The sequence below is a fragment of the Paramisgurnus dabryanus genome, chromosome 11, assembly GCF_030506205.2.
Source record: "Paramisgurnus dabryanus chromosome 11, PD_genome_1.1, whole genome shotgun sequence".
Taxonomy (NCBI): domain Eukaryota; kingdom Metazoa; phylum Chordata; class Actinopteri; order Cypriniformes; family Cobitidae; genus Paramisgurnus; species Paramisgurnus dabryanus.
In genome coordinates this window covers 36,078,782-36,101,672 of record NC_133347.1, presented here as the reverse complement: position 1 = coordinate 36,101,672, position 22,891 = coordinate 36,078,782, and the positions used below count along the sequence as shown (strand labels likewise).

The following is a 22,891-nucleotide window of genomic DNA, read 5'->3' as shown; positions in this document are numbered from 1 at the left end:
AAGTGACATATTTTAATATTAGAAAAAATGAATGGTCATATCCTGTAGGGGGCGCCCTGCAGTTGTTGGTCGTTCTGCCTTTGAAGTCTAGACATGCCAAATTTAAGTTACATGGAATAATAAGAAGCTTTTGGGTTTCCTGATAATGCTGCAAACACACCAATCATTAGTTCATACCTGTTTAGGCTTTGTTCCCGAAGTCTTGGTTTCCAAATTTTTTCGTTTATCTGCAGTTGTTGGTCATTTTGCCTTTGAAACCTAAAAATGCCAAATTTAAGTTACATGGAATAATAAGAAGAAGCTTTTTGATTTCCTGATAATGCTGCAAACACACCAATAATTAGTTCATACCTGTTTAGGCTTTGTTCCCGAAGTCTTGGTCTCCAAAGTTTTTGTTTTATCTTCTGAGGTTGAGCATTCTTCCTCTACGTCCTAAACAAGCCACATTTAAATTACAATAAGATGTGTTTCTAAAATTCCTGTGCACGAAAATAACCCTTCTCTATTATCTGGTCACAAAATGTACATAAATAACTACCTACCTTTAAACCTTCGGCAGATGTTTGTAGCAGTGGTTCTGCTTTATTGGTCTTACTTTTTGGCTACATTAAAAACAACAGCAACAACACCATACATAACAAACATAAAAGTAAAAATGTTTTTTGTAATTTTCCCGGAAAGGGTTTAAATTAATCCAGGACTAACCCATAGTTATATTAAAGCTTAAAATAGTTTTTTACAAACACACCATACAAAAAACATAATGGTGTGCATGTTAAGACAAAACAAGGGCACTGATGTATGTTAAGATAATTGCAATGCCAGCTGTTTTCATTTAAAACAGCTTAAACATGCATTTTAGTCTTGGACTAGACTTAAGCTCTGTCCGGAAAACCGCCCCAATAAGTTATAAGAGTTTTATAGAATACCGTTTTGGCTGTCTTGAATGGGAACAGCTTTTTGAGTGGTGATACATAGATTCCTTTCCTGTTAGGCTTTCTTTGTCTCCACTGCTCAACATTTACTCTGTGTCTTAAAATGTTATTAGAATTTTTTTTTTTTTTTAAGTTGATGAAAGTAATAATATTACTGAGAAACATTTGCAGACATTGTTTTCCTTGTGGAGTCAGAGAACTCTTTTAGTTGAGCGTTATGTGACTTCTGATAAATTTCAACGAAGTCGTCAAGTCTTGTCAGACGACGTCTTTGAAATCAAATTTTTTTTAGATCCCATTGACTTTTTTCCATTATTCCCTGTGTTTTATTGTCCCCTGTGTAGTCCTGTTAAATCACAAAAAAATTAAACGTGTTTAAAGTTATCTCTTGCCAACAGTAAAGTATTATCAGACACCTACCTGTGTGCTCAACTGGCTGCAACACATAAACTTTCTGGACAAAACATTGTAGGCTGGTCCTTTTCCATGGCGGGAGAGATCACCTATGCTGTAGTAAACAATTAAAGTAATATTAAAAAATATTTAAAGGTGATTTGCTCAGTATTTAGATTTTAGTTGTATCTCGACTTTACCGACATAACAATTTAAATCTACCATCTGTGACATGATATAACTCAATCACACAATACTTTACTTACCTAGCATGAGACCAGACCATAGAGGTGCTTGTGGTAGGAAATATTTTACAAGGCTGGGCATGAATGTTTGTGAATAATATTAATTTGGTTCCCCCTTGTCATGAACCGGGGCATTTGCCACTAAGTCCTTAAAGTGCCTCTAAAATGGTGTGGGACCCAAGTCAATCTGAAAATAAACATATTAATTATGTCAGTTTTTAAAATGATAAATACATTGTTTATGAATATAAACAGACTTAACTAATATGAGGGAACAAGTCACACGCTAAAACATCATTATTGGCAAATTATTAAACTATTCTCATGCCAAATTATTTGCTGAGGAAAGGGCTCATTTCATTGTACAGTAAAACCGTACTAGTAAAGCAATTCTAATAAGCATTTTGTTTCCACATTGCTAGTCTACAAAAAGTTATGTTCATTTTCTTCATTGATACTGTGATGGTCATGACCGCTAGATGTATTTACGATATATTAAGGTAACCACCATATGTGTTAACGGTATTCTACATATATAGGGTGATTACGGTTGCAAGCGCTCAGGCAATTAGGTTGGCAAGTGTGAACCGTAGGGAATAAATAGTGATGACAACGATAAGGTTGGGTAATTTTTTGTTAAATAAAACTCTTTAAATGATAGGCAAGCACCAAACAGGATTGTGTGAAGGATGTCTAGTTGAGGAAACAGAAGAGCATGTAATAATGGAGTGTCAGAGACACACATGTACTACATATTAAATGCTACCTTACTAAAAATAAACCAATTTAATAAAAGTTCTAATATGTACCACATACATTAAATTTTGAACGGCACCAGAAAAACACACCTGGAAGTCTTCTTCATCAATGATGCTTTCATTATAGGTACCCATACTGGCCATCTTGCACTGAAGATTGTGGAAGTGTTTTTCCACATTGTCCCCGCTGTTGGGGCTTGAGAACAGAACTGTCATGCTAAGCACAATGTCATCCATCTCTTTCAGTGTGGCAGTGGATGTCAGAAGACCAAAAAGATGCATGGACAGTCTGTAGTGTTTTGCTGAACTGCAAGACATGATGTGTGTGAATTTAAAGTTATAAAATTTACAATTTTCAAGTCCACATTTCTGAAAAAGTAACCTTTGGTTTTTTTGGTACACTACATGAAATTCCTACATCTAAATAGTTCTTGTGTCAGGCGAGTAACCTATAGACCTTTCTCACAACTTCCGTATTTATGACCGGAACTACGCAATCGTCGCGGAAATCTACTTCCTCCGCAGTCAAGGCAATGTAAAAAGCTGTATCTGTTCCATCAATTCCCTGTTGATGGTGAAGTTAGACAGAAGTGGATTCAGGCTATCCGGCGAGACTTATAATGTGTCGTTTTAGTTAACAGTTCAGTAACAGTTATACTCGCTCTCTACTTACCTACAAATTTATTGACAAATTCTTCATGGAAAAAGTTTTCCTCCATTAGTCGTGTCACATCAGCAAATGTAATATTTGGCAAATCCGTTAACGAAGTTTTGTAGACTCTTTGATCCATTTTAAACTTGCCCGGGTTTATGTTTTTCTAGTGTGTTGACGCTTGACAGGAACTCCGCTTACACGACGATTACGTATTTCCTGTTACTGTGAGAAAGGTCTATTACTTTACCATCCTCACAGATTAAAGTAACAGTAGTATTACATATTTTAAAAAAGCTTACTGTTTCTTGCAGAACACCTTGGCGTTCTTCATAATGTGGCTTAGACAGCGATGGAATATTGGCATCTGGATGACATCTTTTAACTGTCCTGTAACAATTTCATAGCAGAATTGTATCAAGGCCTCCAGAGGTAGTTTACAGAATGTGTATGCAATGGCTTGCATGAGTACCAGGGACCCATCACACATTATCATCACTGGTCTCCTCAGTGAGTTCTTTCCAAACATTCTGTAATAATCTGTTTGAAATGATTCCAGGAAAAACAGCACTGATGCAGTTGTGTGCTGACAGGTGACATAGGTTGCTACTGGGATAGGAGAAGCACCTTTAACAGGATGCCTTACCACCAGCTCATAGACATAGTAAGGTGGTGACGTCCCTTTAGGCTTTTGTAGAATGCTTCCTGTAGCATCCATATACACAATGTCATCTTTGCAACGTCGATGAAATAGCCTGATCGTGCTTTTCGACCACAGCATCACTCCTTTGGGGTGCAACAACACCTTTTGAAGAACTTCATCTTCTGAGTTGTTTTTTTCTTCAATCATTTGCTGGAGACTTAAAATTTCGTTTGTGTGTCTTCTACCTTTCTTTCTTGTATTTAATGCAATATTTTTGAGCACTTGAGCTTTGGGTGCGAGATCACGGCAGCCTGATTCAAAGACTTTGCCTTCAATTAAATCTAAGGACTCCAAATGTAAGGATCTTGGAAGCATTGTGTCCAGTTTCTTACCAAGAATGTCTCTCTCATCAGCTCATAAATGTCGTCTTTTTAATTCGTTCATACTAGACCTATTCGAGTCGTGACTCACTCGGATCTTTAACCCGGATCTTTAAATTAACTCATGAGTCGCGAGTCTCTAGTGTCATTAACCTGGATCAGTTGAGTCCTACTACAATTCAATGTAAAACCATAAACAGCGCCATCACACACACAAACCTCGTTCAACATTATTGATGAGACTTCGCTCGCATTACAGATCCACTCGTAAACGGCTGATCTGCGCCAGAACTGACCCGAGATTCTCACTCAGAGCCGGAAACATTGCAAACTCGAGAGACCTGTGGATCCGCACGAGCCGCGAACTGACCCGAGATTCTCACTCAGAGCCGGAAACAATGCGGACCCGAGAGACATGCGAATCTGCTCTGACTCGAGAGTCTCTCAACTCGTAACCGGCTGATCCGTAACCGACTGATCCGTAACCAGCTGATCCGCCGGCTGATCCGTAACCGGCTGATCTGCACGAACTGTCTCTCCGGCTCTGGGGGCTATATAAGCAGGACAGTTTTTTTCTATATTTTCTCTATATTATTATGCTATTGTTATTAGGCTTCTTTTCTAAGCATGTTATTTCAGAAGTGAAAGGCTTTTGTTATGGATTTGCTTTTGAGGAGACTTCAGTCGCTCTATAGATCCACGCGAATCAGCCGGTTAGTGGGATCTGTAGAGCGAGTCTCATGTCCATGGTCTGCGAGTCTGCAATTTCCGGCTCTGAGAATCTCGAGTCGCGTGGATCAGCTGGTTAAGTGGGTCTGTACTGAGTTTCCTTGGCAATTTAGCAATCAGGGACGGATTGGCAATCTGTGCGTTCTGGAAAAGTCCAGAACGGCCGTTCAACGGAGGGCCGTCGCCCGGCCGATGGCAAAAAAAAGTCTAATAACGCAATATGAACAGCCAACAGCAGAGGCACTAATACGATCACTTATATGCTGCTACGTGTAAAAAAACAAGGAAGAAGAGTCGGCCTACTAGCCGTGATTGGTCCACGGATTCCCGGAATTCGCGAGCGTCTATGTTTGCGAGCCTGAGCATCCACAGCCTGGTCATGATGAGGGACAGACCGAGTTAACTTCTCATCAGCAAGAGCTAAGTGCCAGTAGTAACAGGACACGTGACATTATAATATAATATACACGATATAAAAATAAATAAAACTTGCGTGAAAATTAACGTAATGCGCAACTAGTGTTAGAGAAAGACGTGATGTGAGTGTGTGCGCACGCGCGTGTGTGAGAGAGAGGCGCGATTGAACAGTGGAAACATAAAAACAATACATACTCTGTCATTTTGTTCATATGGGACATAATTCAAACGGCAAAGTGTTTGTTTATATTTGTATACAGTCGCAATAAAACAAAACATTTTGCTTTTGTCAAACTGTAACCTACAACTGTCATCTAACCAAAATCACACACATCAAAGCAAAAAATATTTATCCAACCCCGTTTAAAAACAGTCTGTGGGTGGACATTCATCGTATTGCATTGGTTTTCATTTCTTTCATTGACTTTATTGTATATGAGAGATTATAGTGAGCTTACATTTTCTGCTACAATGAAGACTAAGGTATTGAATTAAACGGGTAAATATCAGGCATGCATTGCAACCACTCTAAACGTGCTAATAAGAAAGGGGGCTAAATAATTGACCAAATATTTGTTTAACCAAAAAATCCTAGCTTGCACTTTCTGTCTGTCTTCCATCAGAGTGCAGTTTTTTCCCTGTCTTTCATATTTGTGTTTAGTATTGTGGAATTGGCAAAGACCTGGTGGTTGTTTGTGAAAGCTGTACAGACAAAATTAATAGGCCTAGCTATTTTCATTATTTCACAGCCTTATTATACATCAAAGTTTAATATGACATGGACAAAATATTAAATATCCTTGTCTAATAGTCTGATAGTATTGTGGCATAGTATCAGGACATCCTTGTGTCTGTTGCGCACGGCTAGGGGCGAATGGCCGGATGATGGGCCTATTTGGGAAAAAGTCCAGGGCTGTTTTTTAGCCCCAGTCCGTCCCTGTTAGCAATACTGACTCAAGTGACTCGCACAACCCGGATCACTTAAGTGAGTGACTCACAATAACCCCGATCCTTAACCTCTTCAACCCTGAGGACCCTGTCCCGGGTCCAGAATTTCGTATTTTGACTTAATATAAAATATTCTTTTAATCTTTGATGCTCCATCATGGACCCCAGTAACACATATGAGATACTGTTTGAAAGCTTGGAGTCTCTACTTTCTGCAGATATGCATCACTTTGACACATCTTTTACTGTAAGAAAGTTATTTGCACTTAATTTACACAATCACCCCCCCATATTTTTTATATCATTTAATATTCACATATTTCATATTTGTCAAATATGACAAACATGGGCAAGTCTTATATCAAATGAAAGCTCTCACTCTCAGGAATAAGGCTACAGTGTTATTTTTGTTCTATTATTAACACATATCCAACAATCATCGAATGAATAAAGAGGTAAAAAATGGTCTTTTGTAAACATATGGGAAACTTGAGTGTGAACTGCCTCAGATTTCACATATTGCTAACCCTTGCTATTTATTATATGTGCAAAACAAAAAATTAATATTTTTATGAAAAATGTATTTTCACACCTTTTAGTAAAATGAGAATAACTTTTGAATGCGACATGCTAAAGAGTTCATTCTTTTTTTGGTTGTTTACCGTCTGCTGCTGGTAACAACCAGAACTGTCTGCAGTCTGCTAGAGCACACAGAACCAGAGTTATACACTATCAAAGACAGTATTTACAACATAAAAAAGAAAATTTGGTGTTTCATCATATGAAAAACAAAATTAATAACAAAATTTGTTACAAACAGCAGCTTTTTATGTAACTTCAAAGGGGTTTCTTTAAAATTATATAAAGAAATTGCATTTATTCCACTGTATGTGGTTATGGGGACACTTCAAATGTTTTTAGGCAGAAATTGTATACAAAAAGGGTATTATTCCTCCCTTCAGTTGGAGTAAAATAACTTTTGCATAGATTATGATAGAGAAAAAAATCCCTTTTCCTCTGTAAGCTGACAATTGCTGGAATCAAACAAAACTGTCTGCAGGGACCTGAGATACCCAGGGCCAGAGTTATATACTTTCAAATAAAAACTTAAGAAAAAAACATCAAAAAGCGCCTATTTATTTTTGGGTTTATTAGAGGACTAACAACACATACAACCATGTTTAGCACTTTCAACAGTGTTTTATGTCATTTCAAAGGGTTACCTGTAAAATGATACCAAACTTTTGTATGTAAACCTCTGCATATGGGTATGGAAAGCTTTTGAAATTGGGTAGGCCAAATCCAGGCGAAAATCCCCAAAATAGCTTCAGGGTGGAAGAAGGAATCGAGTTTGCCAGGCCTAGTTCATACTGTGACAAACTTCTTTTCCCTGAAATGTCACAAAGGCTTTCAGGGTATTTTCATCATACACCGTAACTTTGACACGAACAGGGCAATCTGTAAATGTGCAGTAACCAAAACCATGAAATACAGGCCCCCTTCTTTTTGATGCTTTTGATTTAACTGTATGCCTTTTAAAGGCAACACTGCAGTATGGGTGAACAGATCGTATTCCTTTGGATATTACATTTGTCCACTGTAGGTCTTTGAACAGGTATCCAACCTGTCTTTTTCTCAGGTCTCTCCCATCTTTTGGGTCAATAAAAAACATGGGTCTGTTGGCAACTTTTCTTTAAAAAAGAGGTGAACAGCAGAACCACTGTCCTCTGAAGATGTGTTTGACTCATGGCTGTCAACCTGTGTCACAATGAGACAAGTACAAGAAAAAATAGTATCATTCATTAGATTTTGTAAACCTTGTAAACCCAAAAAATTTACATTACAGTGTTATTTAATTTTTATAAATAACAGTTATAAATCTATATAAAAACATACACTATTATAAAGCTAAGGTAAACTTCCTTAAGTCTTTTGTGGGGATGTCTAAGACAGGGTTCCCACTCTTTTCTTGAAAAGATTTTCCAGGACGTTTTCAGGACATTTTCAGCTGCTACAGTGTGAGTCAAGTTTTCACAACTAAGGCTGGGTAGTAGTGATAGTATCATATCATCATTGCTGATATCAGTTTAAAAATCCAAACTCTCACAGTCAAGCTGTATTCGCAATCAGTCACTAACGTTAGAAAATATTAACTATTATCAGACTTCTAAATTAATTGCATCTGCTCGCACCAAGGCACATAACGCATCTGGTATAGCATAAACTGATGAGTTATGTGTTTTTGACTCTAAATTATTTCGATTTATCCTATCTTTGTAACTGTTTTGTCAATCATATTGCTGAAATGGATAGACCTTTTGTAAATGAAATGGAGGGGTTCGTGGTAATGTTAAGTTTGGATTGTGAAACACAGTAGGCAGTCTGCCAGAACTGAATGAGATGATCTGATAGTTCTTAAATTGAAGAGAAGTGTAAAATCTCTTTTTCAACCACTGGTTGGATTGCTGAAGGCTACAGGTTGCTGGTCAAGACAACGATATCTCAAGAAATGTTGGTTTGTTTATTGAATAAGAAATGTGTGGTTCTGAAACAGATCAATAAAGTACAAACATGAATATATATAAGTAAATATTACAATGGTTAAATAAATCCACTAGTAAATAGATTAATAATGAATAACAACTAATACACTACAGCTTGGCATTTATACTTCAATTATAACTACTTAAACTATAAACTTAAACACAAACATGTAGAAGTGTGTTATTTATGTGCATGCACAGTTCACGTGCTTGTCTCTGTCGTGCACGTGCAATGGCGCTGCTATTATGCAAAACTTAGAGCGCATGTGCGTTGTTAACGTGTAAAGAACCATTTATGATTTTAAATTAATAAATATAAACATATACATAACAAGAATGCTGACCGGAGGAAGTAATACTTGTTTGAATATATTATCGTCGAATAACAGTTTTAAGTGTAAACATCTGCGTGTTATCACACCAGTCATAACTATAATATGTAAGCGTCCCATAAAGTTACTTATTTACATATATCTGATTACTTACATCGTGATGCACGCACACGTATACATAATCAATAAACACTTAAATAATTTGGCACTTAATCCACATGTTTCGGTCTATAAACTATTTACAACGTGCAGCCAACTCCGCTATACAGTTCTCTCTCCCGCTCCGTTACCTGGCAACTTCAGAGCGAACTTTTGGAAGGGTCCATTGCTGATGAAACGATAGGGGTGTTTGGGAAAGTCCATGTATTTGGCATATAGTTTCTACAGCCGCCCCCACATTCACCTTGTGAATTTGATTTATAAAAGTGGCTCATCTTTCTATCAGTCCAGGATGAGAGTTAATCATGGAGAGGGGGCAGACATACTAACTTGGCTACAGGTCGGGTGTAAGTTTTGTCTTTCACCTGTATCTCTGCCGATCTAATTCTCTTATCAGTTCCAGGATGTACCTGAACAACCTTTCCCACAGGCCACAAAGCACGTGGCAATTGCTGGTCTATGATCATAACGGTATCTCCAATCTGCAGATCAGGTCCTCCTGTTTTCCATTTCTGCCTAATCTGAAGGTTTGGTAAGTAGTGACGAATAAAGTGTCTCCAAAAGTGATCAGCGAGGAGCTGACTATGCTTCCATCTTCTACGGCTCAAGAGTTCAGAATCATGGTATGTGACTTGAGGTAATGAGGCATCCCGCCGCCCCATCAACAAGAGGTTTGGAGTTACTTGGTCTGGATCCGCAATGTCAGAAGAGGTGTAGGCAATGGGTTTGGAGTTGAGAATACCTTCTATTTCTATAAGGACTGTTCTCAGTACTTCTTCACTGACCGTCTGGGCCCCAAGTGTGACTTGAAGCGCTGCCTTTAGAGAACGTATTTCTCTCTCCCAGCATCCTCCGAAGTGAGGTGCACTGGGTGGGTTAAAGAGAAATCTTATCTGCTGGCTGGCGAGGTGAGCTTGTAACTCAGGATGAAGAGCCATAAACGATTCTCTTAGTTCTCTTTCTCCTCCTCTGAAATTGGTACCCTGGTCTGCCAAGAGCTCAAAGGGTTTGCCGCGTCTGGCTATGAATCTCCGTAGGGCCATCAAGAAGGAATCTGTGTCCATACTGGTAAGTATATCAATATGGACTGCCCGTGAGGTCATGCATTTAAAAATGATTCCCCATCTCTTTTCATTCCTTCGTCCCACTTTTATAGTGTAAGGTCCGAAACAGTCTACACCCGTGGAATAAAATACTGGTTGATGGATCCTTAATCTGGCCTGAGGAAGATCTGCCATTTTGGGAGGGTGTGGTTGTCCCCGCCATCTTTGACACTCTGTGCATTGCCGTTGATGACTTTTGACTGCTGCTCGTCCCCGTAACACCCAGTACTTTCTTCGAAGCTCAGCAAACACCCTGTCTGGCCCTGGGTGATGCAATTGATTGTCATATTCTTTGATTATTAGTTTGGTAATTGGGTGGCGTGAGTCAAGGACATTAGGATGAATGGCATCTTCTTCCAGTTGGCTGATCTGACGGAGGCGGCCACCAACACGTATAAGTTCTATGACATCATCGAATACAGGAGCTAAGCATAACAGTCGACTATGTTTTGGCAAGGGTTTGTTTGCTCTTAAGCATGACAGTTCCTCTGCGAAGGAGTCAGTTTGAATCTTACGAAGAGCTGCCAGCTCTGCTCCTTTATAGTCATCTGCTGTTGGTGTATTGTCATGTTGAATATAGGCCTTTAGCAAATCTGTATAGGTTGAGTACTGCTGCAGGTCTGGGGTAGGCACAGTGGAAGCTGTTAAACCACAAAAGGCTGACTTTCTCAGTTCGTTGTCATGATTAGTGGTGGTTAGCGACAGCACATCTGGCCAGCTATGAGATGTTTGGCTAAGAAATTTGGGCCCACTGTACCATCTGCTTTCACGGCCTATGTCACGGATAGATCTACCTTTCGTGATGTCATCTGCAGGGTTGTCCTGTGAAGGCACATACCTCCAGGTATCAGACTCCGTGAGCTCCTGTATTTCAGCCACTCTGGTGCCTACAAACACTTTGAATCGGCAAGATTGTGACAGAAGCCAGTTAAGCACAGTTGTGGAATCAGACCACAGAGTAATGCTTTGGATAGGCAAAGTTAGCTCTGTTCTCAAAACTTTTGCAAGTTGTGCGCCAGTCAGAGCGGCGCATAGCTCCAAGCGAGGAATGGTTTGCTGTTTCTTAGGAGCTACACGGGATCGGGCGGTGACAAAGGCTACTTCCACTCTACCCTGGTCTTCCGTCCGCAGGTATGCTACGGAGCCGTAAGCTTGCTCTAAAGCATCACAGAAAATATGAATCTGCCTCACACTAGTATGATGATCGAGCTCTTTGCTACAGTAACACCTCGGCCAGTTGATGTTTTGTAATTCGTCCAGCTCGTTCACCCAGGCTTTCCATGAGCTTAACAGTTCCTCAGGCAATCTAGGGTCATCCCACTCTCTCTTCTTGTCCCATAATCTCTGCACAATTACTTTGGCTCGTGTAGTAAATGGCACAATGTAGCCAATGGGGTCATACTGGCTGGCTAGAACATGGTAGATGCTCCGCATTGTAGGTGGGGAGTGGTCAAGATTGCGAGGTTTATATGACAAGGTGTCTGATAAACAGTGCCAGTGCAAACCAAGAGTTGACTCCTGTGCGTTCTGATGACCTTCACTAAGCCACTGAATACTGCTATGGGATTGAACGTCAGCTGGTAAGTGACTGATGACTGATGGATCATTGCTCGCCCACTGCCTTAAGTCAAAGCCTCCCGAGCTTAAGAGACTGCGGAGTCTGTCTACTAGGTCTTTGGCCATTTCACTGGAGACAAAGCTTTGAAGGCAGTTGTCAACATAAAAAGATTTCTCCACGGAAACCTGTGTGTCTATGGACTCACTGTGATCCTGAACATGCTTCTGTAAAGCAAATGTAACACAGCAGGGACTGCATGTAGTTCCAAAGGGAAGCACTTGCCATTCATATACCTCTGGCGGTTTATCTTTCTGTAAATCTCTCCATAGGAATCGCAGCAGCGGCTTGTCTTCAGGCAGAAGGCGCACCTGATGGAACATACCACGAATGTCGCTGCTAACTGCAATGGAATGTTCTCTGAAACGTAGTAGAACTGCCAGGAGAGAAGGACTGAGTGTTGGACCAGGTAGCAAGAACTCATTTAAATTTTGGCCTTTGTATGTGAATGAACAGTTGAATACGACCCTGTTCTTTCCATTATGCTCTACCATATGGTGTGGTATGTACCAAGTTTCCTTGGGCTGTTTCACCTGCTCATGGTTGAGTTTCATGATGTAGCCGGCTTTCTGTAACCTGACTATCTCTTCCTGGTATGCTGCTGCTTGATCAGGTTTTCTTTCCAACCGATTTTCAATTCCCCGTAATTGTGGCAGTACAGCTTCTTTGGGTGCCTGAAGGAATGGCATGTTCTTAACACGTAGCAGAGGGGTTGCATATCGCTGGACTCCATCAACGTCTACTCTCACTGTTTTGTCTTGGAGTAGCTGTATGGACTCCTGGTCTTGTCGTGACCTTGTTAGTACTTTCTCACTCTGAAATGGGAGGATGTCCATTTTCCACAGTTTCTCCACATCAGCATACAGGCTGTCAATGGGTCGCAGGCTAGTGAAGAGACAATGCTGTGGGGAAAATCTGGTTGTTATATCTTGTGCTGGACCCTGTAATGTCCATCCCAAGCGTGTTCTCACAGCAGCAGGGCCACCCGGTGGGCCTAGTCTGACTGGTTCTATGGGTGTTATGAGGTGAGGGCAGTCAGAACCAATAAGAATCACAGGTTTCACATTGTGAAAATGCTGAAGCGGCAGACCTACAAGGTGTTTGTATCTTTTCTGAAGTACCTTTACTGGGTGGGTGTGCTCCGCTAGTCCCAGGCTATCAGCTGTAAAGGCACTCCGAATCCTGAAAACCTTACGAGGGTTATCCATTGAAGACACTGTGAATGTTACAGCCGCCCCATGAATGGTCTGTGTCTCTTGCCTGACTGTGCGAAGGGCTAAGTCCTCTGGCTGTCCCTTCAGTTTTAGCTTCTGTACTGCATCATTTAGGATAATGGTTCGCTCTGACCCATCATCAAGTACAGCATAAGCCTCCATAGCTTTGTTGCCATTTCTGAGCAAAACTTTGGTCACTTTTAACAGAATCTTGTTGTCACAGGTGGGACGATCAACATATAGTACTGCACTGGTCGGAACAGATTCTTCTGTTTCTCTACCTTTCTCATTTACATCATGTAGTGCAACCAAGTGCTTTCTGTTACAGGTTTGACAGAGAACTTTCAGAGTGCAGTACGCTGCTTGGTGACCGCGTCCACAGCGCCAGCATCTATTCTGGCTCCTAATCCAAGTCACTTTCTGTTCTTTGCTGAGTTACTTAAAGCTCTCGCAGTTATTCAGGTAATGTCTGTTGTTATCACAGTATGCACAGTAAGCATTCACCAATTCTCTCTTAGCAGCAGTTGGTCTCTGTTGATCAGCTAGCGATACTGAAGCAGCCTTTGGTTTCTCTGTTCCAAGGAAAATGGCAGTGGGTTTGCGGTTTTGCTTATACTCTTTCCTCATTTCCTTTCTCTGAACCGATGACACTTGTTTGAGTTGCGGGCTGTAATCAGTGTGGTCTTCCTGAACCTGAAGCTCGTACTCAAGCCATTCGGCGAAGTCCAGTAATGTAGGAATGGTAACTCCCAGAGGATGTATTTACCTCTTAAAACTGGACCTGAGGTCATGTGGTAGTTTGCTCATAAGTCTGGAAACATGTGATCCACACTCCAGCTCAGTCATTCCATTCTGGCCAAGTTGTTCCAACATACTAACCAATGAGCGTACATGGAGTCCAAACAGCCGGAAAGCTTTCACATCACCGCTACGAATGTTTGGTCCATCCATCAGATCTGCGATGCGTTGTAAGGCTAACTGGTGGGGTTGACCGTACATTTTGTTTAGTGCTCTCATGGTATTAGTAAAAGGAAACCTTGAATTACTGTATGAATCTGACACAAGAAGTGCCTCCTCCAGCTTCAGGTGGTCAGTAAGTATCTGAAATTTAAAATGCTCGGTTGCATCCTCAGGCAGAATGTTCTCAAGGGCTATTTTTAGTCTAGAGAATTGTCTAGGATCAGCAGATGTTAGAAAGGGAATGGTTGGAGCAGGGCCCTTGTATGTTTTCTCCTGTGTAAATGAAGGCTGACTAACATCTTGAGTCTTATTTGGAGGAGTAGGTGGCATTTGCTCATGTACTGGAGTCTCAAACTTTGACTGATGAGATGAGATGTGCTGAGAAGATGGGGGATATCTGGGTTGAAACGGACTGCTGTGTCGTACTCGTGATTGTACTCTCTCGTGAGCGAAGGAAGAAATGTCTAAATTCCTGAAGTCCTCAGTTAAGTCAGTGTACTCGTCCTTTTGAACTGGGTGCAGTGCTCTCATGGAAGCAGGTGGTGGCGCTCTTGTCCGTGGAGCTGGCACTGGATGATATGAGTATGAGGTCTCTGGACTAGCCACTGGAACGAAGGATGCGGGTGGTGGTATTACTGACTGAGCTCTCTGTTCTGCTTTCAGGCTTTGTAGCTCCTGATGTAACATGGCATTCTGCATTCGCATCTCCTGTAATGCCGACATGATCAATGGCAGCTGACTAGTTTGACGACGTAAATCAGCGCTATCATTCTGCACTGTACGTAATATAGCTTTAAGCTCGACATCTTCTCCTTGTTCATCAGACGCATACCACTCATCTTCTAATCTCCATTTCTCATACTCTGCCACCTGACTTATAGGCGAAGTCGATCTGGAATTATCTGCATTGCTTGGGGGCTGTACTCTGCTTCGCCCTGTCATAGGGAGTGGCTGTAGATGCTGTAATGGATCACCAAGCTCGTAATCTACCAAATGAGCTGGGGGTTTAACTTGTCGTCGTGGACGTACAACAGGTGCTTCTTTCCTTGGTTGAGACATCTCTGTAGCCAGTCAGCATCCGGCTCGAAGGACCATGTAAAATCTCTTTTTCAACCACTGGTTGGATTGCTGAAGGCTACAGGTTGCTGGTCAAGACAACGATATCTCAAGAAATGTTGGTTTGTTTATTGAATAAGAAATGTGTGGTTCTGAAACAGATCAATAAAGTACAAACATGAATATATATAAGTAACCCAGGTGAAAAAAAAGTGCACTAAAATACACTTTATTTAAGTACACTTAGTACACTTTTCCACAATATACTAAAAGTGCTCTATTTTCGCACACTAATTTTGAACTTAGTATACTAAAAAGTAGTATTTAGTACTTCTTAAGATGAACTTAATACCATCTTAGTGTACTCAACTGTGCTATTTTGAGACACCATGAAGTTGAACTAAAATGTATTTTTAACATACTAGGTCTGTATTTAAAAAAAATATATTTAATTATAACTTGAAGTACACTTGAACCCACCTTTAAGCATTTTTAAATATACTTTAAAGTATACTAATGGTAAGTTAAAATAATATTCCAAATGTATTCCCAGGTGAAAAAAGTTCACTAAAATACACTATTTAAGTACACTTTCCACAATATACTAAAAGTGCTCTATTTTCGCACACTAATTTTGAACTTAGTATACTAAAAAGTAGTATTTAATACTTCTTAAGATGAACTTAATACCATCTTAGTGTACTCAACTGTGCTATTTTGAGACACCATGAAGTTGAACTAAAATGTATTTTTAACATACTATGTCTGTATTTAAAAAAATATATTTCATTTTAACTTAAAGTACACTTGAACCCACCTTTAAGCATTTTTAAATATACTTTAAAGTATACTAATGGTATGTTAAAATAATATTCCAAATGTATTCCCAGGTGAAACAAGTTCACTAAAATACACTATTTAAGTACACTTTCCACATTATACTAAAAGTGCTCTATTTTCACACACTAATTTTGAACTTAGTATACTAAAAAGTAGTATTAAGTACTTTTTAAGATGAACTTAAAACCATCTTAGTGTACTCAACTGTGCTTTTTTGAGACACCATGAAGTTGAACTAAAATGTAATTTTAACATACTAGGTCTGTATTTAAAAAATATCTTTAATTACAACTTGAACCCACCTTTAAACATTTATGAATCTACTTTAAAATATACTAGTAGTGTGTTAAAATAATATACCAAATGTATTCCCAGGTGAAAAAGTTCACTAAAATACACTTTAAGTTCACAACCTTAAGGTACCAAAAGCTCTTTATTTTCGTGCAGTAAATTGTGCTTAATATACTAAAAGACTAAGACTAAAATATACTAAGACAAACTTAAGACAATCTAAGTGTACTCAACTGTGCTATTTTCTAAAATTGTATTCAGTTACAACTTGAAGCACATTTGAACCCACCTTTTAAACATTTATAAATGTAATTTAATAATTTCAGATATAATAATATTACATAAATAATATAGCATACAAAATAAAATAATAATATATTGCCCACACATTTGTATACATAAAATAAATAATTTCTAATGTACTGTATGTGACATTTGAATTACAGTCAAGTTTACTATTAGAATGTTATACATGTACTATTTTACCTGCATGTTTGCCACCAAAACATGTTTTAACTCATTCTAAAATGATACCTATTCTGTATTCATACATACGAACCGGTTTCTTCCATCATTAACAACTAATTAAATGTTAAAGAAACAACTAAGTATGTATTTACTGCTATTGAAATGAGTTTACAATATAAAACAAAGATCAGTGAAATGCAATGAGCTACTTTTATCAAATTGTGGAACATTAATACATCAATATGAAAAGTACACTATGAATATGCAACCATTGAATAATTATATAATCATAATGATGTAATTCTCTAAACAAAAAGTTACTGGACCAAAAAATAAGTGCATTTGAACTTACTCGAGATAAACCTACAAATGGCTGAACCAAAACACAGAGCAGTTTAAATGTCACGTTTAAGTGGAGGGTCACTTCTTCTTGCCATTCAGACACTGAAGACTTAATCACAAGGTCTGTGAAAAGGAAACAGAATATATACAAAATTAACCAATAATTAATGAACATATGCATTAGAATTTTGTTAACTTCTCAGTTTACCTTTTAAAGCTTTGACTGTGTCCTCATCAAGCTTGACATGAGTGTCCGTTTGATCCGTCGCTACATGGCACTCTACAAGTTACATTGAACAAAGGGTTATAGGAGGCTTAACTCACTGACACTGATATAATGCAACCTGTGTGTATTACAGGATATTCTTTACTTTGATAATTGTGTTTTATTTTAACCAAGGGCATTTTCCATTGACATGTCTATTGTGGTCTTGCTTACAAGAAAAGTTCACCTCTGTTTAAGGAGATTTAAGGAAATCAGAAGTCATGCCAATGGACTCTATGCACGCTTAACTTCCACATTTGACTCAAGGCTGCTCTTAAGTTTCTGATGCGGGAGATTTAAAGCAGAGTGACAGCAGAATCGCTAAAATTACTTGTTTGCTGGATTTACCCAAATTTACAACCTATGATGTGTGAAGAATTGTCCAGATGTGCAAACTGAGAAAGGTTGCAAGTTTTATGTGTTGTCTTATCTCTGTAATCATTAAGATATATTCAGCTAGCCTGTACTAGCAGTGCTTACATTGTGCTGTTTTTTACAATTCGTCCAGCAGGCTAATCACGTTAGTAATATATTATTGTCTTTGTAATGTTGTCTAAAAGTGTCCGGTCCAACATCCAATAGGAAAATTCAACTGCAGTACAGGGCTCAAAATTAACTTTTTTTGGTAGCACTGGTGCTCACAACTTTAAAGAGTTAGGAGCACCAGCAAAAATTTAGGCGCATCCATCCAAAAATTAAAAAGCACCACAACTACAATGTATATGTTAATAGATTTATTTTATTAAAATAAAATGCAACCACCAGGCTTTACATATCCTATGGCCAGCTTTTAAAATTTGGTCTTTTATTTTATTTTTTTTACTGCATAGATTCCTAAATTAATACCCAACTGCTTTTGAAATAGTATAGCAATAATAATTTACCAATTACAGATTACAGGTAAAATGATTAAGATTACAATAGAAAATCTAGCAAACACGTAAAACACTGATTAATTGGGACATTTACAAAAGTGACCTTAATATAGAAGGCTTAATATAGAAGGCTAATATTGGTATTGATAACTGCATTACCAGGATGCTATTACTACTAAATATGTTTTAAAAAATATATTTTTTTATAAAAACATACCATCAACATTGTCGTGTTCCACATCAACATGGACCACAAGGATGTTTGTCGTATGTCCATTCACCAGCGCATGCGCACATACACTATCAAACACTCTTTGACAGACAGGTCGGTGTCTCCATCAATAATGAACACATTTGTCATGACACTATTTGTGTTTTTGGCACTTTCGCCATGTTTAAGCAAGGTCTGGCGCTTAAAATGTTTTGATTCCGCCACCAACGCCGTTTTACAGGATTTACAGTAAACACATTAAGTTACATCGAGCCATTTTCATAGCGGAGACACTCGAAATCTTTAAGCCACTCTCTCTGAAAGGTTTAACGTCAAGTCATATTTTCCGGTGGTGGAGTCGCATTTGAATCCGGATCGTCTGATTAATTACAGTAGTAACATTGGCTGTAGTCGGCTTGTTCTCGTCATGCTCGCGGTTCGTCTTTCACTTTTCGCGCTTCACGTACCAACGTAGCACGGCAACAAGGAATGACTGACGCTCATATTAGCCAATCTGCGGTCTTCATTAAACGTAAGAACTTAATGGTGAAATTTGATTGGTTATGTAACGTTGGAGAGAACACTGAACCTGGGACAACAGCACGCAGCATCACAATCTAAATCAAGTCGCACCACAACAAAATGGGCAGTCGCAGAAATGCTCCCAAATATATTTTAAGATCGCACAGATTAAATTTCGGTCGCATATGCGACCAAAATATTCGCAATTTCGAGCCCTGCCAGTAGCCACCGTTCAACCTGAAGAGGGCAGCACTCAGACGTTTTACAACATATATTGTAGTATTGAAACACTTTATATCCAAATGTCAAAAAACTTACACTAATAAAGCATCATTCTTACAGATCATTAACTAAAAAAGTTGGTTTAGGGTTTAGTTACTCTTTAAACATTAGCATTAGAAAAACGTAAAAGTTATCTAAATGTTATACAAATACTGTAGAACTAAAAACTTACCACCAAGAATAAGTATTTTTACGGGCTGTATCTTCATCTGTTCATCTCTACTTCGACTTATTAGATATTCTCGGCTCTGATTGGTCAATTTGAATGCCGCTGTGCTAAAAAAAGACAGGCTGTTATGATTTCTGAAATACAACAAGAGAAATGAAATGCCTAACTTTACTCACAAAAAAAATTTAACGTTATGTTCCAAAAGCCACACAACATACACGCTTTAAGAAGCTGGGTTAAAATTAAGACATACTGTAATACTAAAAGTTCTACTTATTTAATAGTTCACTAAAAATAAAAAGCAAAAATCTGTCATCACTTAACTTACCCTCATGTTCTCTCATTCATCTTCAAACAAAAACCGATGTACTTTAATGAAATCCAAGAAACGTATATTTCCCCTCGATGTCAGATCCACTTGATAACTTAAAAACTGCTCACATTTCAAAAAGTTAATCGCAACAGCAATAAAAAACATCGCCGAAGTAATCCATGTGAATCGCGTTGTTTCAGCCAAGTCCTCTGATGATCACTATATATAATTTAACAGTTTTAGTTTCAACTTTTAATCCACATTTACCAACGATCACGCACGTTGTGTATCGAACAACTGAATCAGGAAGCCAATGTGACGTACTGAATCCCAAGAACCAATGAGGTTTAGTCAGGTCCGTCACGTGTGTTGTTTGAATATAAACACTAACAAATTTATGTGGACTAACTTTGTGAAATCAATATATAATGCAAGTTCAATGATATGATGTTGAAATTGCAATGTTAGCCTATTAAAATTAATGTACATGTTTAAAAAAATATATGTTTTTTTCTAAATACACTAAAACCTCTGTAAAAGTATGCTTGTGTTTAACATACTTTTTTTTTAAATGTGTAATTAAACATATATTTTTTCCCAGCGTACCTCTAGTGCTCTTTTTAGAAATACGTTAAATGTATGCTTGAGTTTAGCAGACTTATAAAAAGTGTAAATAAAAATATATTCATTACCAGTGTACCTCTAGTGCACTTTTTAGAAATACATTAAAAGTATGCTTGAGTTTAGCATACTTTTTTAAAGTGTAATTAAAGATATAATTATTACCAGCGTACCTCTAGTGTACTTTTTAGAAATACATTAAAAGTATGCTTGAGTTTAGCATACTTTTTTAAAGTGTAATTAAAGATATAATTATTACCAGCGTACCTCTAGTGTACTTTTTAGAAATACATTAAAAGTATGCTTGAGTTTAGCATACTTTTTTAAAGTGTAATTAAAGATATAATTATTACCAGCGTACCTCTAGTGTACTTTTTAGAAATACATTAAAAGTATGCTTGAGTTTAGCATACTTGTAAAAAGTGTAATTAAAAATATATTTATTACCAGTGTACCTCTAGTGCACTTTTTAGAAATACATTAAAAGTATGCTTGAGTTTAGCATACTTTTTTAAAGTGTAATTAAAGATATATTTATTACCAGTGTACCTCTAGTATACTTTTTAGAAATACATTAAAAGTATGCTTGAGTTTAGCATACTTATAAAAAGTGTAATTAAAGATATATTTATTACCAGTGTACCTCTAGTATACTTTTTAGAAATACATTAAAAGTATGCTTGAGTTTAGCATACTTATAAAAAGTGTAATTAAAGATATATTTATTACCAGTGTACCTCTAGTGCACTTTTTAGAAATACATTAAAAGTATGCTTGAGTTTAGCATACTTTTTAAAAGTGTAATTAAAGATATAATTATTACCAGCGTACCTCTAGTGCACTTTTTAGAAATACATTAAAAGTATGCTTGAGTTTAGCATACTTATAAAAAGTGTAATTAAAGATATATTTATTACCAGTGTACCTCTAGTGCACTTTTTAGAAATACATTAAAAGTATGCATGAGTTTAGCATACTTTTTAAAAGTGTAATTAAAGATATAATTATTACCAGCGTACCTCTAGTGCACTTTTTAGAAATACATTAAAAGTATGCTTGAGTTTAGCATACTTATAAAAAGTGTAATTAAAGATATAATTATTACCAGCTTACATCTAGTGCACTTTTTAGAAATACATTAAAAGTATGCTTGAGTTTAGCATACTTTTAAAAAGTGTAATTAAGCATATATTTATTACCAACGTACTTGTAGTACACTTTTTTGAAATACATTTAAAAGCTATTTAACATATTTTTAATACACTTTAAATAAGCACGTTGGGAATACAAATGTACTAAAAACATATTACTTAAATTTTAAGTATATTTTTAATACATTAAATACAACTTTTTTTTCACCTGGGAAATATTACAATGGTTAAATAAATCCACTAGTAAATAGATTAATAATGAATAACAACTAATACACTACAGCTTGGCATTTATACTTCAATTATAACTACTTAAACTATAAACTTAAACACAAACATGTAGAAGTGTGTTATTTATGTGCATGCACAGTTCACGTGCTTGTCTCTGTCGTGCACGTGCAATGGCGCTGCTATTATGCAAAACTTAGAGCGCATGTGCGTTGTTAACGTGTAAAGAACCATTTATGATTTTAAATTAATAAATATAAACATATACATGACAAGAATGCTGACCGGAGGAAGTAATACTTGTTTGAATATATTATCGTCGAATAACAGTTTTAAGTGTAAACATCTGCGTGTTATCACACCAGTCATAACTATAATATGTAAGCGTCCCATAAAGTTACTTATTTACATATATCTGATTACTTACATCGTGATGCACGCACACGTATACATAATCAATAAACACTTAAATAATTTGGCACTTAATCCACATGTTTCGGTCTATAAACTATTTACAACGTGCAGCCAACTCCGCTATACAGTTCTCTCTCCCGCTCCGTTACCTGGCAACTTCAGAGCGAACTTTTGGAAGGGTCCATTGCTGATGAAACGATAGGGGTGTTTGGGAAAGTCCATGTATTTGGCATATAGTTTCTACAAGAAGCACTCAATGGGTCTGATTGATGTTTGCTTTACTGAAGACTTTTAAGTTATACATATGTTGTATGTGTGTGGTCTCTGAAAAGAATTAAAGAATAAACTTAGTAAGATAAATATACAAATGTTCCATAATAAACATTTAAACTAGATAACACACAATATAAATGTAATAGAAACACTAAATACTAAAGCATGGGTGCTTATGCTTGAATGTCCACAAGAGGGCGACATTAATCCGTGAATACAGCATGAAGTCATCGTAACAAGTCTGGACATATACTAATGATTGCAACGTGCATATTAAGATTCATTGTATAACATGCATCCATCATAATACTAACTTACAATAATAACATATTGTACAATGTATATGTCTGAATGAATATCTCACAACAAAGACATCTCAGCAATATCGTTAATACGCTGAATCAAACAGATAGAACAAACAGATGCTATGCATTAATTGACTAATGATTACCTATAGGGATGGCTTCCACGAAACTGACGTTTCGACACTGTGTCGAGATCCCGAAGCGTAAATGTTTCGAAACACTGCTCCGAAATGTGATTC

At 37.5% G+C, this 22,891-nt stretch overlaps 1 protein-coding gene across 1 annotated transcript; it reads right to left on the bottom strand.

Annotated features, from left to right (window-relative positions):
- Positions 1-10,344: 10,344 nt before the first annotated feature.
- On the bottom strand, positions 10,345-22,285 carry LOC135718086 (uncharacterized). Its single transcript, XM_065240376.2, has 3 exons — positions 22,088-22,285; positions 10,571-15,234; positions 10,345-10,500 (listed from the first exon to the last, which is right to left on the bottom strand). The coding sequence occupies exons 2-3, from the start codon at positions 13,226-13,228 to the stop codon at positions 10,345-10,347; spliced, it is 2,814 nt and encodes a 937-aa protein (XP_065096448.1). The 5' UTR covers positions 13,229-15,234; positions 22,088-22,285.
- Between the last annotated feature and the right edge of the window lie 606 nt (positions 22,286-22,891).

Excerpts from the sequence above, each read along its gene's own strand:
- LOC135718086 (XM_065240376.2), bottom strand. The coding sequence starts at position 13,228 with ATGGAGGCTTATGCTGTACTTGATGATGGGTCAGAGCGAACCATTATC. Across the intron at positions 10,501-10,570 it reads AAGATGCCATTCATCCTAAT|GGCCAGACAGGGTGTTTGCT; the intron begins GTCCTTGACTCA and ends TGCATCACCCAG.